At 42.9% G+C, this 20,297-nt stretch overlaps 1 protein-coding gene across 2 annotated transcripts in view; it reads right to left on the reverse strand.

Annotated features, from left to right (window-relative positions):
* The window catches only part of vrk2 (VRK serine/threonine kinase 2), a 43,904-nt gene that overhangs the window by 19,393 nt on the left and 4,214 nt on the right, over positions 1-20,297 (reverse strand). For both annotated transcript variants that reach the window (XM_061745068.1, XM_061745069.1), the window contains exons 2-8: positions 19,349-19,495; positions 17,837-17,892; positions 13,813-13,882; positions 12,999-13,086; positions 10,551-10,659; positions 10,274-10,366; positions 9,131-9,263 (exon numbers count right to left, since the gene is read on the reverse strand). In XM_061745068.1, coding sequence (XP_061601052.1) covers positions 9,131-9,263; positions 10,274-10,366; positions 10,551-10,659; positions 12,999-13,086; positions 13,813-13,882; positions 17,837-17,892; positions 19,349-19,478 — 679 coding nt within the window. In that variant the 5' untranslated portion in view covers positions 19,479-19,495. The remainder of the gene's footprint in view (positions 1-9,130; positions 9,264-10,273; positions 10,367-10,550; positions 10,660-12,998; positions 13,087-13,812; positions 13,883-17,836; positions 17,893-19,348; positions 19,496-20,297) is intronic.

Raw genomic sequence — 20,297 nt, forward strand, 5'->3', positions numbered from 1 at the left:
ACTCCATACTCACCGAGCACCCCCCACAGAATGACATGAGGGACACGGTCAAATGCCTTCTCCAGATCCACAAAGCACATGTAGACTGGTTGGGCAAATTCCCATGAACCCTCGAGCACCCTGCGGAGGGTATAGAGCTGGTCCAGTGTTCCACGACCGGGACGAAAACCGCATTGTTCCTCCTTTCCCGGGGAGGCTGAGAAGTGTGATCCCCCTATAGTTGGAGTACACTCTCTGGTCCCCCTTTTTAAACAGAGGGACCATCACCCCGGTTTGCCACTCCAGCTGTACTGTCCCCTTCCTCCATGCGATGTTGCAGAGGTGTGTCAACCAAGACAGCCCTACGACATCCAGAGACTTGAGGTATTCAGGGCGAATCTCATCCACCCCTGGTGCCCTGGCTAGTGGACGGCAGCTACAGAAACTGGTCCGGCTGCGAGGTAGGTCTCCACAGGTCGTAACGTGGTAATATGACCACTCTGGAATGAAAACTCGCCGACTCAGCAGTCAAGGAACAGGAAAAACACATTCACTGATACCGCCGTAAATATGCGTTTCCTTTTTTACAGTGTTCCAGTGTTCCTGCTTCCGCAGGCGGTAGAAACTTTCATCTAGAGGTTTTTTTGGTTATTGGAATGTAAAAATTAGTTTTACTGTTTAATAAAAATCAAAAGCTTGCTATGATGACCGCCTACTCAACCTTTAAAGCAACACAGATGAACTTCTGCCATTTTTAGCACTTTGGGCCCCAATAGACGGCAGAGGTGAATTCTCCTTCTCTTCCTGAGTCTCTTAGGTCGTCTCCACATACACTGTATTACATTGCATCATGTCTAAGTTAGTTTGGTGGAAATGTTTGTTTTTGCACTCCGACCCAGACACCACACAACGAGCAACAGCGGCCGGTGCTGTCCTGACTCGTAGCAACGGGATGAAAAGCACGATGACAACACATATGCATGGCCAACTCGGGATGTGTTTTTTTTTTTTTTTTTTTTTTACCCCAAGTTGGCACATTTTTTCTACATCGTTTGTTTCTATCACTCACACAAAACAAACCTTCTTTTGCCGTGCTTTGACGTGCTCCTTCACGACCCACAAAGTACTGCCCAGCTGACAACGGAAGCCTCAAACATGTTTGGTACACCCCAGAATTCGTTCAGATCGAGCGTGCAGAGCGCTCGATGGACTTCGCTGATCGCTCCATTAACTGACGTGTGACGGGATAACATTACTGTAGCTGGAAGATCGCTGCAGCTACGGAGAATTAACAAATTAAACTGGTATTTTAACATGAACTAAATTCCTTTGTGCTTTTTAAAGTTGACGACTTCTATAACGTGCAACGCAATAATTAAGTACAACAGGAATGTTTTGAACAGAAATTTCTCTTAATCAGATAAACCTGAGAATAACTGAGCTGGATAGGCCGAGACTTAATATTTAATTGGTCTTCAACTGAACTCTTCGTCTTCTTTCTAATTAAAATGACCCTGAGAAGATATTTCATGTGAATTAGTACTATTGATGTAAAGTGTATTGAATAGGACAGAAGTGTCCTAAGTAAAGAGAAAGGTCAAAGTTGAGGCATCATCCTGAGAGCAGGTCAAAACATCTTTGGTTGAAGTTCTGTAGGTAAATTTAGTTAGACATGTTCGTGGAAGTATGTGGATCTTGAGGCAAAAGCAGCACAATGCAAGAAGCATAGTGGATATGTGAAGTAATGAGGCCGGGGCGGAAAAATCGATTGAATGAATTCATTCAAATTCTGCGCATTTTTGGCTCCCCGGAGCTTCCGTAGCATTAGCACGGTTGGCTTCACATAGCAGTATGGCGAGTGACAACAACAACAACATCTTAGCACACACGAAACAGCAACAGCAGGTGCCAATGTGGCCACCGGTGAGAGGGGGAAGTTTTGTTCCCAGGAAAGGAGTAAAATCATGGCTTTGCTGCCACAGACGCCACGCTAAAACATCTGTCTACAGTCCATCGCAGTCAAAGGCAGCAGCACCAAAAACCTGTTCCATCACCAGAAAACAGGCATCCAGCACGACGAAGCACCAGTGACCAACAAACCTTAGCTAAAAAACAGCTAACTGTAGCCAAATGGCGCACATGACAGGAAAGGGGGGTGGTGGGGAACACTCACCGGAGCGGCCGCTTTGCACGTAGCCATGACATGGTATCCATATATACCGAGGAGAGGACGGGTTTATTAATCTGCCCAGTCCTGGAAGTAATCTCCATTTCCATCGACAACTAAATTTACTACATTTACCAGAGTTGAAGGAACCAACTTGAGCCGACAAACAGATTTTTCTTTTTTAAACTGCTTCTACGTACTCTCAGGTTTAATGTACACGGTGCAAACATTCAAAGCAGCAGGAGGATAATGGCTCATTTTGTTTCCCTAATCTGAAAGGTACAGAGTTATCACAGTCTGACCTCATTGCCGGCGCAGAGGACATCTCGTGTTGCGGGGGCTACAGTCACACCTTTGCTAAGTAAGAGCTCAATTCAGGGACGTCAGTAACACTAATCCTGCTGGATCTCTCGCCAGGCACGGAGCGTGCACAACCCCGCTGCAGAAACAGCATTAGCGGCTCTTAGGTTCATCTAAATAACCGATGCTAAGTGTTAGATGCGTTTGTCCTTGTGGCTGTAACGGATGCAGCGAGCCTGCGTGACTGCGAGCCTCCCCCTGTAAACACACATCAGCCCCGTTGCTTCAGAGAGCCCGTTGAAGGAGAATAAAGATGAAAAATAGACGTGATACTGACAGTGGAGAGAAATGGTCCGGCTCCCAGAGCACCATAATGGATTACCAATTAATAAGATCAACAACTACATTAAGCGCCGCTGCCCTCCGCGAGCCCCCCGAGCACATCGTCGCTCATTATACCGCTTTATTTGTCCGCTCTTCCGTATTTATGTCTGTGATTTGCCCTCATGTAAAGGATGCCAAAGGAGTGCACGATAAACCTGCATGTGTGCAGACATAACGCACACACGGCTCTGGCACGCACGTTACATAAGCACAAAAACACCCACATCAACACGGCGGGTGCGCGGCGTCTCTGCAGACGGGAGGTGAGGAAGCGACGCTTGTGTTGTTAATTATCTCCTATTGTTATTCAGACTCCCTTAAGCGTGTTGCAGTGTCACACTCTTAACCCTCCTGCCTCCGAGTCTTGTTATTTGCAGACGGTCATCAGTCCGCTGTCCGCCCAGCGAATGGCGGTAATTACACCGTTTAGCTCCGGGTACATACGACTGCCACTTGCAAGCTGTGTTCACCGGGCGTCACCATGGCAACCTGTCAACAACTTTCTGGATATTAATGCCAGTGGGTCAGCGAGGGGCAGATGGGGGTCGGGTACTTGGTGGCGTTATGCAAAGTGTGAAGTGCTTTTCCTTCCTCCGTCTCTGTCTCAGAGGTGTTAACCCCTCCCTCCCCGACGAGGCCCTTCATGAGAATCCTGCTCCAAAATAAAACCTTGTTTATGTCAGCAACTACAAGCTGTATTTGGATAAATCTGACATCAAAATAAAAGGTAGTTTCATTTTAAAACGTACATGTAATCAGGCCTGGGTAAATGGAGATGGAAGACAGACGTTTCTGCCTGATGAATTGTTTCAACATCTGGAATATTGGTAAACCTATCAATTTGTTATCACATCTAAAACCCATCAATACTCAACATGGCTCTGCAACCAGATCTGATTCTGATGTTCACTCTACTCTTCCTCTACCAAGAACCGATGCACTAAAGAGGCTACAATGTATAGAGCAGTAACATATTGGAATAAGCTTCCACCACATTTAACCATGATAAAAAATGACGCTAGATTCAAAAATAAATTAAGATTAAAGCTGCAAGCAGCGATGGACGGGCCCTCCACCCTTGTGCACGTTCAGGCTGCAGTGGAAGCTTGTATGACTTGCATGTAGATTCTTCAGGGCTGGACATTTAGCGGATGACACCACCCACGACTCTTTATATCAAACCATTCAAAAGTTATGGCAGAAAGTAGGAACTATCAAATATGGACCAATCAGATGAAGTTGGGGAACGCTTTTTGGCGTCTATCGTCGCCACGGTAACGCTTTTGACTGAGAAAAGTAATGCGCGTCGTTGCAGGATGGAGTCGCACATTTTGATGTATAACACACCTGGGTGCACGTTACGGTTCGGGCCACATTAACTGCGGAAGGAATGGCATAAATTGCGCCAAAATTACACGATTAATTCAAAATTTCAAAATGGCCGACTTCCTGTTCGGTTTCGGCCATGGCGCCAAGAGACTTTTCTTTAAGTTGCCACATGATACAGGTGTGTACCGATTTTCGTTCATGTACGTCAAACCGTATAGTGGGGCTACAATAGGGCCTTCGCACTGTAAGTGCTCGGGCCCTAAAAAGCAGTACTACTTAGCAAGGAAATCAGGTTTAGTTAGTTGGTTTATTCAACAATTTAAGGGTTGAATTTCATCACATCTCAGATCATTTTTGTTTAGATTTAGTCATGTTTTAATTGTAAGATTGTATTTTATTGTTTTATCTGTGCAATGTTGGACCCCAGGAAGAATAGTCTTCACTGCAGTGAGGACTAATGGGGATCCGTAATAAATAAATGAATGAATATTTGCCTTTTAGAGGTCACCATCATCTCACCATTTATTACACCACGTTCTTTTGTGTATTAGAGAGGTTTCTGAAGAGGGACGTTTAGATGGGGCTCGTACAACTGAGGCTTTGCAGCTGCCGAACTCAGAACTTGTTTTATTTGATTTACTGTAAATGTCGCTCAAATTACGTTGTGTAATGTAACCTGGGAGCAGTGCTCAGCTGTGGGGGTCGTATCCGGGGAACCCCCTGATCCACTTGACAAACCCACGTGACTTCAGGGCTTATCCAATCAGAACAAAGACGGGGCTGAAAGCTTTTAGGGAGGCCAGCAGGTAAGCCTTCTGGGTAACGGCTCTGCTCCGGTACACTGCTTTACCACTGTGTCACGCCGCCAAACCCTCAGGAGTTCGTCTGACCCTCTTATATAAAAAGATTATTACATTTCACCAAGTGGAGCCGAGCCTTTATTCTTAAATGTTTTTATATTATTTCAGTCTTCCTGAGAAACTGCAGTGGCCGAGTGTTAGGACGTATTTATGAAGGGGTGTTGGATGAATCAGATGAATCTGCTGAGGTTTCAGTGGATTAGATTTACGACGGCGAGACACCAAAGGTAAGCTGAGCTCAGATGTAGAAAGTGGAGCCGTGTTGTTCTTTTACTGGTTTTACTGCTCGTGCAGTGACTTTTTGTCTCTCCTGGGGCTTTTCGACCAAGTGAAAATGGCTGCTAGCGCCACTGCTAGTGCCGACTTTCTGCTACCCACGTGATTTACGTTTCAGGGTGAAAGTAAAGCCTGAGTTATGGTTCTGCGTCAAATCGACGCAGAGCCTACGCCGTTGCCGTGACGTCGTCGTGAACCTTCGGACTTCTCCGTCACTCCATTTCCCCGCGGTGCAGTACCCCCCACGACCGCTAAATCGCGATCGTTTCCTGAATGGTTTATCCGACTTTTTCCGGTCACACTGAATCAAAGAGATAAGGACAACTATTGTGCAAAAAAAATAAAAATAAAATAAATCACACATACACGAAGAAAAGAGCGCTGAAAGTTCACGACTGCTTCAAACCGGAAACCGGAAATGCGTTGCTTCAAGCAAACCAATCACAGCCCTCTCTGTCTGCGTGTGGTCTGCGTCGCCTCGACGCGTAGTTACAATTTTTGGGAGGTGCACGTCAGTGACGGCGTGTGGTATGCGTCGTTTTGATGCAGAACCACAACTCAGCCTTTTTTCCTCTTCTTAGAGTCACATGTTTACTGTCAGTAACGTGTGTTTGATTGTGCGGTTAAACCAGTTTGCACCATGTTTCACTTAGTTGCTCGGAGCCCAGATCGTTTTGTTCAGGCGGACATAAGCTGCGTCCGAAATCCCATACTTCCACCCTAATGAGTAGCAAAAACAGTATGTTAGATTTTTTAGCGCGTCCGAAACATTAGTACGTACACAATAGTATGTACTGTACTATCCATACTCATTCTGGAGAAATGTATTAGTATGGATTGATGGACACTAGCGAAGCAGAAACTTCCCACAATGCAATGCAGCGGTGTTTGGTTGCTAAGTGCTGCACAGATACTTAGCAACCAACAAAAATGGAGGATAACGTTATAAATAAATACAGGAGTATCTGGCGACGCAGTTCCCTTTCGGAGTCCCAACGTCTGTTAAGCCTTCTTCTTCTGTTTCTCGTTAGAAGATGAAGAGGTGAGAATAAAACCACACAGCGCAGGAGAAATGTCATCTTGTTTGGGCCAGGATAAAGGGGAAAGAGCTGAGCGGTGCTGCTACTGCTGCTGTGACAGGAGTTGTTACCATGGTAACAACTCCCCCTCCCAACGGCAGGAGGTGCCGTGTAGCTCTGAGTAGTATGTCCCAATTAATGCACACTACTGATATTTACTCAAAAGTGTGCCCAACTTAAGTATACTTTTTGAGTATATACTAGGGCTGGGCGATATATCGACTATAGCCGATGTATCTCGGCTTCTACTCTGTGCGATGTACAAAATGACTCTATCGTGCATATTCGAGTATAAATTTTCAGGCATTTTGCATTTAGCCGCGGGCGTTAAATGACAGACTTTTCTCGCTCTCTCGTCTCGTCTCTCCTTCTCTGAGACATAAAACAAGCGCACCCTGTTACACATGTCAGTCACGTGCTGTCGTGTGTGCATTATCATTGGCCCCCGACCAGCTGCTGGTGTCAGCGCGGCTGTCCGGGACCGGCGCTCACTTCCCCGCTTTAACTTTAACTTTAACTTTCCCAAACTCGGCCTGTTTGCGCCGTGAGCTCATCTGCGCGGTTGCTACGCGCGGCGGACTCTTTTCAAAGCTAACCGGCTTAGTAAAGACGGGAGGGGATGTTTTCTCCTCGCACGACGCGAACGGCTCTGTGGAGAGTGCGACACGCGCAGCCGAGCCTTTAGGCTGATTTATGGTCCCGCGTTACACCAACGCAGAGCCTACAGCGTAAGTGCGCATCGACGCGTACCATACGCCGTAGGTTCTGCGTTGATTTAACGCGGAACCATAATTCAGGCTTTTCTCTTTCAGAACTGAGAAACGTCACCTAGTGTTGCTTAAATGTGGCCACATGAAATCAATCACTATCATCGAAACAAAGTCAAACAAGACTATATGACGTAATATTTCTAACAATAAGTGAAAGTGATGCAAAGTAAAGGAGGAGAGGATGAAACATTGCAGTCCCTGCACCTACAATTGAATATAAAGGTGCTCTAATGGCCCTCCTGCTTAGAGCAGCTCATCCTGGTAAAACCAGGTAAAAACCAGGTGAAACCTGGTCATCCAGGTAAAACCGGGACCAGAACATGTTCTTAGCAGATGTTCTTTGACCGGGAATCAGAGCGATGCAACGTGCACTTCTCTATTTTGAAATGACACTTTTTATGTTTGTGCCACTCACTGCTTAGTAACTGTTTAATAAATACAGTTTTGGTAAATTTGACTTATTCCCCCTTTTTGCATGAAAGTTTAAAATGAGCATATATTAATGCAGTATGAACGAGAATGTTTTAATGTAGATATAGAATTATCATTGTGGTGTGATTGTAGCATCAAAGTGTTAATTCAAGGCTAAGGCAAAATATCGAGATATATATCGTGTATCGTGACCTGGCCTAAAAATATCGAGATATTAATAAAAGGCCATATCGCCCAGCCCTAGTATATACTGTTTAGTATGGCATTTCGGACGCACCGATACTGCATGTGTACACTGTCGGCGGGCCAACTCAAGGTAGGGAACCTGCTCCGCTCAAACATCAGTCCTTAATGGACGGAGGATGAATACATGATGCAGGTTATGACTTCGGTTAATTAGGGAATTGTTAAACAGAAACGATGCCGGGGAACTCAGCGGGGGCCGTGGACGGGAAATCGATGGTCGATGAAGGAAGAGAGCGTGTAGGCAATTTGCCCGTTAATGTGTTCCCAATACCAGCTGATGGAGGTGGAGGTGGAGGGGCGTGGAGGCGAGACCATTTTACACGTATTGACAAAAACTGTAAATGCAAAAACTGCTAATGGTGAGGTTTACACAGACGTGGAGGGTGGTGGACACCTGTCTCTTCTCACACTTGTGATGAAGTAAAGTGATACCTGAGATACCTGGAGGCCCGCCCCGCTCTCTGGTCCAGACACGCTTCTTCACGTTTCTTGGGAAATTACATTCAAATTAGTAATTAACTTCAGTTTTACTGTTAAATCTTATTTAAAGAGGACCTATTATGGCATCTAATCCCTATTTTAAACAGGCCTTGAATGTCTTAAAAACAAGCTTTTGATTGTTTTTGCTAAATAAATTAGAAATTCAGCCTCTGAGCCATGTCTTTATCTTCCCAATCTCTAACCTCATTATCTATGCAGGATTCTGAGTGGGCGGGGCTATGATAATGAGGCACTGTGCTGATTGCGTAAATGATGTGATACACCGCTACGAAAAAATGGCGGAAGTAAAATTTCGAGAAAAAAGTCGAAATGTCAAGAAAAAAATCAAAATGTCGAGAATAATGTTGAAGTACAATTTCAAGAATAAAGTCGACATATCACGAAATTTAAACTTTATTCTTGAAATTGTATTTCAACATTAATCTCGACATTTCGACTTTTTTCTTGAAATTGTATGTCAACATTTTTCTTGACATTTCAAATTTTTTTTCGAAGTGCACAATAAAAAAAAATCTTCCCCTCTCATATTAATATTTTTTCTCCTGCCTGGCCCTGATACTCTTCCGTGGTGAGAGTCCTCAGGGATGGGATGGATGGAACAGGGAATACAGCCAGAGTGTGCTGTCTTATGAGACACGGCTGACGGAGCGTCCCGGACCTCGTCCCACCCAGACAGAGAGGTGAGTGATGGGCCTGTTTGTCAACGACAGGTGACGTAAACCTGGACAGGTAGTTGTGAAGCCGTTCTGACATCTGGAGGCTCCGGCCTCTCGTGCCGCCTGGCTCTGATCTGATAGTGAGACTTACCGGCTCCTTTGTGGGCGTCCAGGCTGGTGTACTCGATGGTGCCATTGTGTCCCTTCTTGGGGTTTTCTTTGTAGTCTTTGTGGACTCCGTCAGGACAGTATCTGTAGGAGAGCCCGTAGTCTGCCAGGTAGACCTGAGGCAGGACCCCCAAATTATGTCATTACAAACCAAATACACTTTAAATGGAATAGAATTACAGCAAGAGGAGACAAATCAGAGACATAAACCTAATAAAAAAACTAAAGGAACTAACAGCTAGGGGTGTAACGATACACTAATCTCACGATACGGTACGATACGAAATATTTTGCCACAAACTGAATAGTTTCTCTCATGTATGATTTGACTTTTTTCTTTTCCAGAAATGTAACAACTAAAATTAAATAAATAAATAAAAGTAAATAAATACATACAATTTTACATCATAAAAAAGATGGATTCATGCTCGCCTTATAAGTGTAAGAGGAGATTTATTTTTGTTAAGGTTATTTTGGTAATTCAGGGTTCATTATTTTATAAATCTATTCTTTATATTCTGATGTAAATCAGGGACTATAATGACACTAGTCAGTTTATCTGTAGTGATTATTCTGTTTTAGATTGGGCGGAGTGATACGCCACAGTACGGCACTAGGTGCTGTGTTGATGTTCTAAAATCCTACGCTGTTGAGGGACATTAAAGTACACTGGAACTCAGCAGAAGTTGTCCCCGTGTTTATCCTACTCACCACCCCAAAAAGGTTTAATTTAATAAGGTAAGGCTTAACTCTACACCAGCCTTACATAAGTAAAAGTTCAGAGCTCAAAACCCTGCAAGAGTCCCGTGATCGGGACCAAAACGGGACTAGTTTCTTCTGAGCGGAGGAAGATTTTGGTCCGCGGGTCGGGGCGCGGTCGGCACGCGTGTTACTAGTCAACACAATAGATTAATATTAATAAACCAATATCGCGATACAGTTTGTCACCTCCACGACACGTATCGTGCCGTTTTTTGTATCGCAAAATTTCGTGGCACGATATATTGTTACACCCCTAATAATTAGGAAACAAGCATTGACCTTATTTGCATGAAGCATGAAAACATGAATTCAGACCATCAGCTGAACACGATGAGCGTGACGGTGAAGGTGAGGATGCACGGACCTGTTGGGGGTCCCGGTGACCCAGCATGAAGTTGGCAGCTTTGATGTCTGCATGGACGTACTCGTTGTCGTGGATATACTCCAGCACGTCCACCTGGTGCAGGAACCACAGGACACTCAGCCGAGGACAACCATTAGGATCAACAGACTATAATGAAGGTGTCAAACGAGCTGCCGTGTCCTGGTTGTGGTTAAAGAGCTCACTTCCTGTTAGAGCCTCGGCTGGGACTTTTGTTGGCGCTAATGGACAGAAAAAAGCTTTTCACTGATTATCTCACCGCCCTTTGGCCGATCCGGAGCGCCGTGTCCTTCTTCATGCGGCCTCCGCTGGCCCTGCAGAGCTTCTGGAGATCGCTGCCCAGCCGGTCCATGACCATGAAGCGATACCTGAGGGGGACACCAGTTGGGATGAGAAGCATCTAGCAGTTATCCATGCCATCAGTGGTTTGGACGGAAAATCAGGGACAGTAATCCCTCGCTACAACGCAATCCAAAATGTTGAAAGAGCCATATTGGACCAAAAACACAAAAAACACACAAAAAAAAAATATGTGGAGCCGCAAAAAATGAAAAGTCTTGTATAAGCCTAAAGGTTGATTTATGGTTCTGCGCTACACCAACGCAGAGCCTACGCCGTCACCGTGACGCCGTCGTGAATCCTTCGGACTTCTCCAACACTCGCTACGGTGCAGTACCCCCCCGTGACCGCTAATTTGCGATCTTTTCCTGAATGGTTTATCCGACTTTTCCGGTTACAGTGAATCAAAGAGATAAGGACAACTATTGTGCAAAAAAAAAAATTAAAAAATTTAAAAAAATTAGAAAAAAAAAAAAAAAATCACACATACACAAAGAAAAGAGCGCTGAACGTTCACGACTGCTTCAAACCGGAACCGGAAATGTGTTGCTACCAAGCGAACCAATCACAGCCCTCTCCGTCTGTGTTTGGTCTGCGTCGCCTCGACGCGTAGTTAGAATTTTTGAGAGGTGCACGTCAGGCTACGACGTAGGCACGGCGTCGTTTTGACGCAGAACCATAACTCAGCCTTTAGAATGAAGGCAACACATGCTGCATGTATCTATATTAGTTAAAACTTTTTTTTTTTCATTATGCACTTGAGTACAATCTCGAGAAAAAAAGTCTAAATGTTGAGAAAAAAGTCAAAATGTCGAAATCAAAAAGGAAAGGAAAAAGGAAGAAAAAAAGAGAACAAAAAGAAAAAAAAAAAAAAAAGAAAAAGAAAAAAAAGAAGAAAAAAAGGTCAAACATTTTTGAAAAAGCTCCAGGAGCCACTAGGGTGGCGCTAATGAGACGCATGCAGCTCTGGAGCCGCGGGTTGCCGACCCCTCTGATAGAGTAAAGTTGAAGGACTGTTTTGAACAGAGGCGTGTCCGGGGAAGAAGGGGGCGGGGTGTAGTGTCTGACTCCGCCCCCTAAAAACCAGCTTTTTGGACCAGAAAAGGCCTGACGCTGGATTCACGTGGCGGCGCTGCATCTCTGTTGCTGCTTCATTTGTTTTAGAGCTCAGGACAACTGTCTGGAGGATGATTGAGTGAAAACACGATCTAAATGAATATCCTGAACCTTCCCACACAGATAACATCAAGGAGGTGATGTGCTGCCGTCCTGGCAGCGAGCAGCTCAGTAAAATGCTGAGAGAGAAGGAGCAGAGCTCAGCTTAGAGGAGAAGAGCTGTCATCTTAGTTTATTTCTGGGTTTTTTCCCTTCTTTGTAACTCTGGCTTTGGCAGAGGTACGCGCTGTCAGATTACTCTCGTTATCACTTTCCTGTTAATGCCAGATGAAACCTGACTAAGAGCATGGGGAGATATTTGGACGCGTGAGCCGTTTCCCTCCACAATGAGCAAACTCCCAGGTCTGCCTTCTTCACTGAAGTTGTATTTGGAAGCTGAAAAGCCTCCGTCAGTCTGAGGAGCAGAACCTTTACTTTCCCTTTTGGACCCGGTTGTTCTGGTTCTGCTGCTCTCGCCCCCTCCGTTTACTTAACTCGCTTCAGAATCCGTCTGGATTTACGGCAGCACTTTTAATTAGGGCTGGGGAACGATTCAAATGTCAAGAATCGATTATCATGTTTTGATTTGATCCAATTCGATTCCGATATTGATTTATGTTAGTGTTATTAAAACTGTTTTTTCAGCTGTTGCATGAATGATATGACTGTAGTTCTGCAACATATTAATACTAGTATTATATTGAGATTCAACAGCAAGTATTGCAGCTAATGATGCTGTAAGGACCAATCAGCTCCCAGAATGCTGATAGAACTGCTTTAGGAAACATCATGTGGGTCAGAATTACCAAACAGATCCAGGGAGGAAACAGAGACGGATGAAATCAGTTTTATTTTTTCCCATTTATCAGTATTTGGTTTTTCGCATTTTATGCAAATGTAACCCCAAGACAGTATATAAAGCAAATAAATATAGACAATTTATGCTATTATAACTGAAAACTTTAATGTTTTCATACCTTTAAACATATTTAAAGGCAAAAACATGACACTAGTTATGCTCGTGTCCAACAAAACATTCCTTTTTTGGCCATAAACAAAAAATACCAAAAGTTGTAATGTAATGATGAAAAAAAATCGATCGTAAGACATATGAATCGATTTTTAGGAATTAAAATGAGAATTGATTTAGAATCAGAAAATCGATCTTCAAGAAAGACTGTGGTTCTGAGGTGTAGCGTGGCTGCATCAGTACCTGAGGTCTCCGTGTTCAGCCAGTCCTGATCCCCAGTACCGCGGGATACCCAGGAAGTCCAGCTTCCTTCCTCTCTTCCATCGTTCCACTGAATAAAACAATACACACAATTATCAAGCACCGGAAATCAGCCAAATGAGAATTCAAACCCCCAGTAGCTGAGCGGAGGACACAAGGGTTTCAAGGGTTGGCTGGCAACTAAAGTGGATTTTGTTAGTACTTGCAACAGTTTTAAAGTTTTATGTTTGTGTGCACTTGACACAAGTCAACTTTTTGCAAATCAAGTCAAGTGCAAAACGCATGAAAACACCAAAGTTTTTGCTCCGTGCAAACGGGGCCTGAATAAAAGGCTTAGCAATCTGGGAGTGGGCCGGTGTTGGGCCCAATAACAGGTTTGTCCTTGCAGGTGTTAGAATCCCTGACTAAAAGCCTGAGTGTGAAAGTGCTGAGGAAGCGAGCGCAGCTCCAAGACGCGCAGACGGCCCCGGGCCCCCGGCCCCAGGTAGAGCAGCGGGCCTGGCTCGGGCCTGCATGGCGGCCGGCCTGACTGGCGCTCAACCAGGATGGCAGGTGGCCCGGGGCCCAGCGGAGGCTCAGGCATCATTACGTGTGAGTAGCTCCGCTCCGAAACAAAGACGAGCGTGGAGGGGGAGCCCCCGCCCCGGCCGCCACGGAGGTGCGTGTTTGCTTTGGCTGCTTATTAATGACTGAGCGCCAGGGCAGCGGAAACCTCTGCGTCTGCAGCCACTTCATCCGTCAAAGGCACTCGTGCTCCAGCGAGCTGCCGGGACGCGGGGCCAGTCGCGCTACTCACCGCTCTCGGGTTTGGCTGCCCTCTGGTAGAACTTGAGCTCGGAGAACAGCGGCCCGTTCTCGTGGTACTCCTGCAAAGACGAGCACAGGCAGCCGCTCCATCATCACCGGCTCAGCGTGCAGAGGGCCGGTCGTCTGGATGTCATTCACCGCGGAAAAGAAAGAGCATCTACACCGGTCGTTTCACAGCTTTTCCTCTCCTCACGTATACGGTCAAGTCCACAACTTAGTTTATAGTTTATAGTTTGATTTGGATCCCCATTAGCTACAGCAAAACTGCAACTATTCTTCCTGGGGTCAGACACATAATACTACGACGGAGTATTAGGGCAAACTAAGACAAAAAAAATGGAAATTACGAGAATAAAGTCATAATAATATGAGAATAAAGTCGTAATATTAAATATATTTAAAATATATAAATATAACTTCACAAGATGCTCAATATTCCTCATTTAAACACAGGGAGAAAATGCTCTTCCTGTTAGAGTTCTCATAAATTACGACTTTATTCTCGTAATGTTACGACTTTATTCTCGTAATGTTACGACTTTATTCTCATAATATTACGACTTTATTCTCATAATATTACGACTTTATTCTCTTTATTTATTATGACTTTATTCTCGTAATTTCCCAGTTTTTTGTCTTAGTTTGGCCCTAATACTCGTATAATACATTGTACATTACAACAAAAAATTAAAGCTGCAAGCAGCGATGAACGGGCCCTCGCACTCACGGCCACCGCCCCCCATAAGCATATCAGAAACGATACCACCCACGCCACTCTATGTCAAAACATTCAAATGTTTTCACCAATTATGGTCAAGGACTCAATACAGAGTCCCATGACACCACCCACGACTCTTTATGTCAAACCTTTCCAAAGTTATGGCAGAGAAAAGTATTCTAGGGGGCGCTGTTGAGCCGTTAGGCCACGCCCATTAATGCAAACCATGAAATATGAAATTTATCGCCAGGCCTGGCTGGCATGTAAAATTTGGTGACTTTTGGAAACTATCAAATATGGACCAATCAGATGAAGGGGACGCGCGCTTTTTGGCGTCTAGCGTTGCCACGGTAACACTTTTGAAAGAGAAAAGTAATGCGCGTAGTAATAACACACTTGAGAAATTTTGCCACGCCCATTAATGCAAACCATGAAATATCAAATTTATCGCCAGGCCTGCCTTGAATGCAGAATTTGGTGACTTTTGGGGAACTATCAAATATGGACCAATCAGATGAAGGGGGGCGCGCATTTTGCCGTCTAGCGTCGCCACGGTAACACTTTTGAAAGAGAAAAGTAATGCGCGTAGTCGCAGGATGGAGACGAACATTATGATGTATAACACACCTGGGTGCACGTTACGGTTCGGGCTGAATTAATTCTCGAAAGAATGGCTCATATTGCTCAAAAATTACGCGATTAATTCAGAATGTTCAAAATGGCCGACTTCCTGTTCGGTTTCGGCCATGGCGCCAAGAGACTTTTCTTTAAGTTGCGACATGATACAGGTGTGTACAGATTTTCGTTCATGTACGTCACACTGTATTCTGGGGCTTGAGGCGCAAAATATTTTCTGTCTGAACCAACCAGATGAAGGGTGGGCGCGCTTTTTGGCGTCTAGCGTCGCCACGGTAACGCTTTTGAAAGAGAAAAGTAATGCGTGTTGTCGCAGGATGGAGACGCACGTTTTGATGTATAACACACTTGGGGGCACGTTATGGTTCGGGCCGTATTAACTGCCGAAGGAATGGCATAAATTGCGCCAAAGTGACATGATTAAAATTCAAAATGGCTGACTTCCTGTTCGGTTTCGGCCATGTCGCCAAGAGACTTTTCTTTAAGTTGTGTACTGATACAGGTGTGTAGCGATTTTCGTGCATGTACGTCAAACCGTATTGTGGGGCTTGAGGCACAAAGTTTTCCGGGGGGCGCTGTTGAGCCATTTTGCCACGCCCATTAATGTAAACCATTAAATATCAAATTTTTCGCCAGGCCTGACTTGCATGCAAAATTTGGGGACTTTTTGGGCACGTTTAGGGGGGCAAAAAGGCCCTCCTTTCGTCAGAAGAAAAAGAAAAAGAAAAAGAAAAATTCCTACAGATACAATAGGGCCTTCGCACTGAAGGTGCTCGGGCCCTAATTAAAAGCAAACCTAAAGAGGTAGCATAAAAAAGAAAGGAAAAACTGAAAATAAAGAAAAAATAAAAAGTCATTCTGTTTAACATTTAGATATAAATAAAAACAATACACCACGCACGCACGCACGCACGCACGCACACACAAATTACTTATTTATTTGTTACCCCTATTTTAACCTCATGTTGTTGTTTTTGTAAAAAGTGGAACTGTAAAAGAGTCAAACTAGAACTCAGGTGAACAAGAACACGTGGCTTTTCTTACCGTGGTGTTATTTATTTAACAATAATGAATCCAAAAAGAAAACAAAAGCATGCGTTTTGTTTTGTCTGCTGCTCGGTTTGGATGTGTGTTAACACAATGCACAGAGGGAAAGACATAAGCTATGGTCTTAGAGAACCAATTGTTCCTGTAAATCAATCTGGAAGACGTTATACAGCCGTTTCCAAACATCTGGAGTTCAACATCCTACTGGGAGAAAGATTATTCGCAAGTGGAAAACATTTGGGGGAGTTGTTCATCTTCCACAGAGATGACGCTCCAACAAATTGACCCCAAGGTCATAGAAAAAAAAAAAACTCAAGACCCACTAGTCTTCAGTGAGCTTGTCAGAGGTCATGAAGCATCTACGAGAGGACTGAACAAGTACGGTTTGTTTGGAAGAAAAAAACAACAACATGGAAACACGACTGAAGTTCACAAAGCTGCATCTGAAAAACTGAAAAGGACATCCTAACGTTTTCTGAGTCAAACTGGAACTCCTCTGAGTGCTAGAGGTATCTGAGAGGTCAAAACTGGATCATGTAACGCATCAAGGTGGCTACAATAAACTCCAGTCAAGGTTTGGTCCAGTTAAAGCAGACACGGCATCAGCTTCAGCCGAAGGAATGGCATAAATTGCGCCAAAATTACACGATTAATTCAAAATGGCCGACTTCCTGTTGGGTTTGGGCCATGGCGCCAAGGGACTTTTCTTTTAGTTGCGACATGATACAGGTGTGTACCAATTTTCGTGCATGTAAGTCAAACCGTATTCTCATTACACTTAAAACAAGACTCATCACTGGACAAAACAACAATTTTCACCTGTTTCAAGTAGATTTTCACTTAAAATAAGTAGAAAAATCTGCCAGTGGAACAAGATTTTTTTGCTTGTAATGAGAAGATAAATCTTGTTCCACTCGCAGATTTTTCTACTTATTTCAAGTAAAAATTTACTTGAAACAGGTGAAAATTGTCAAATAAGTTATTTTTCTGGTAATGAATTTTTAAGTGTAATGAGATTTTTTGACAAAAAAAATTTAACTAGAAATAAGACAAATATTCCTGGTAAGATTTTGAGTTTTTGAAGTGTTTAATCAGGCTTTTAACTGACTCATGTAACTCTTTATAATTTTCTATGCTCACTCCTATTTTTATGTAAAGCACTTTGTGCAGCATTTTATGCATGAAAGGTGCTATATAAATGAATAAACTGAAGAAACGTTGCGAGGAGCAGCAATGTGGGAGACCGCCCAAGTCATAAAGGAAACAAATACTTCAAGTTATTACTGGGAAAAGGCAAATCTACAAACGCCTGAATCGCCTACGTTTGCCCACATGGTTTTTTTTTTCTTCTTTTTGTTAAACAAATAATGTCATGGGAGAAAAAAACAACTATGTTGTTGTGTGTCTGAGGTTGTATTTGCTTACTACTCAGTTCCACGGAGGCCCAATAAAAAGAGGATCAAAAGAGGCGGCGGTAACTTGCCTGTGATTATATCTGTGTATTACTGCATCCGTAACTATAGCAACGGCTGTGTTTCAGCAGCACAGAACAGTAAGGGAATCCTCCACTGTACATTACAGTCACGTGTCACCCAGGACTGATGGTACTCACCACTTTTATGACGAAGTCTGAGTCCTCTGCAACGGGTTGGTTTACATCCTGGGAGGCTGGGAGAGGAGAGAAAACAGGCTGGAGATGAGACGACAGTATGTGAAGTCTAAATGGCTGGATTCACACCAGACATTAGTGCTTTTTAATTAAGGCTGGGAATCCATTCAAATGCCAAGAATCGATTCGATTCAGATTCTTAAGATTCAGAATCGATTATCATGTTTTGATCCGATCCGATCCCGATATTGATTTGCGTTAGTGTTATTAAAACTGTTTTATGACCTGTTGCATGAATTATGACTGTGTAGTTATGTAACATATTAATACTAGTATTATATTGAGATTCAACAGCAACACTGCAAAAACTCAAAATCTTAACAAGAATATTTGTCTTATTTCTAGTTAAAATGTCTTATTTTAGTAAAAAAAAAATCTCATTACACGACAAGGCTCAAAAACTCAAAAAACAACAATTTTCACCTGTTTCAAGTAAATTTTCACTTAAAATAAGTAGAAAAATCTGCCAGTGGAACAAGATTTTTTTGCTAGTAATGAGAAGATAAATCTTGTCCCACTGGCAGATTTTTCTACTTATTTCAAGTGAAAATTTACTTGAAACAGGTGAAAATTGTCAAATAACTAGTTATTTTTCTGGTAATGACTCTTGTTTTAAGTGTAATGAGATTTTTTGACTAAAAATGAGACATTTTAACTAGAAATAAGACAAATATTCCTGGTAAGATTTTGAGTTTTTGCAGTGAAGTATTGGCAGCTAATGATGCTGTAAGGACCAATCACCTCCCAGAATGCTCATAGAACTGCTTTCAGAAACATTGTGGGTCAGAATTACCAAACAGATCCAGGGCAGCAAACAGAGATGCATGAAATCGGTTTCATTTTTTCCCACATTCTGTTTAAAATTTTCCATTTTCGTACTATTTCGGTTTTTCATTTTTGAGAATTTGGTTTTTAGCATTTTATGCAAATGTAGCCTCAAGACAGTATATAAAGTAAGGAAATATAGACAATTTATGCAATTATAACTGAAAACTTTAATGTTCCCATACCTTTAAACATATTTAAAGGCAAAAACATGACACCAGTTATTCTTGTGTGCAACCAAACATTCCTTTTTTGGGCATAAAAAAAAAAATACCAAAAGTTGTAATGTAATGATGAAAAAGAGAAAAAGAGAAAAAAAAGGAAATCGATCTTTAGACATAGGAATCGATTTTTAGAAATTAATATCAGAAAATCAATTTTTTTTCAACACAGGCTTAATTCACAGCAGACATTAGTGCTTTTTAATGAGTTAGAAAGACCACAGAGATGTGCAAAATCCCCTCGTGAGCAACGCTTTCTTCAAATCTGATCTAGTCACAAAGCTTCTGCAGCGAGACAAAGAAACAGACCGGGCAGATTTGGGACTTCCCTCACATAACACGTCAAAGAAAGATCTGTTCTGCCGGTCTACATGGATGTGCTGTGTGCAGAGGTTTCACCAGACATTACCCAGATAAATCAGGCCGAAGCCACCTTCACCGATCACTCCCCCCAGACGCCATTTCTTCTTCTCCCCGTCTGTCACTATGAAGCCTTCAGGGAGTTTTTTGGGTGGGGCGTTCTTTTTTCGGGGTGCCATGAAGACTGAGTACGTTTCTGTTAAAAAAAGAACAGAAAAATGACATAGTTAGTTAAATATCTCTGTATATAAAGATAGCGTGCTGAAGAGATCACATACTCTGATCAGGGTTCAGACACATTTTAACCAACACATTTCCATGACTTTTCCATGACTTGGCAGCAAGTTTCCATGACTATACATGACCTCTAAAACATCAATGTATGAATGAAATATAGGAATAAAACTATGTAAAAAGTCACCACAGTGGAGATCTAATGACAATTATGGTTTAATACAAAAGAAACATTTGTTTAAACTAACACTGATATACCAGCACTATGTTGTAGTATATGTTGTATAGTAATCTAATATAACTGTAATAATAACCGATCTGCATGATGTGCAAGATGCTAGGAACATTTTCTATACGAAATATTTATTGATCAATTTTAAATCTACCTTATAGGCTGTTATTACTAAATCAATCAATCAATCAATCTTTATTTATAAAGCCCTTTACAACACACAGGGTGACCAAAGTGCTTTCCATTAAAATCCACATTAAAACATTAAAACATTAAAACACATTAAATGTTATCATTAAGTGGGAAAAATAAATTCCATGACTTTTCTAAAACTTTTGGGATGAACTTATTTTTCCAGAACTTTCCCAGGCCTTGAAAATGACATTTTCAAATTCCATGACTTTTCCAGGTTTTTTTTAAACGTATGAACCCTGTCTGATGAGTATAAAGATGATACAGTCCTGGGAGAAACACCGGCTCAGTGAGACCTGGGGCTCTGAGATGTGGCTGGTTTTGTGTTTCTCCGAGCACT

This window comes from Cololabis saira, chromosome 17, assembly GCF_033807715.1.
Source record: "Cololabis saira isolate AMF1-May2022 chromosome 17, fColSai1.1, whole genome shotgun sequence".
Classification (NCBI taxonomy): domain Eukaryota; kingdom Metazoa; phylum Chordata; class Actinopteri; order Beloniformes; family Belonidae; genus Cololabis; species Cololabis saira.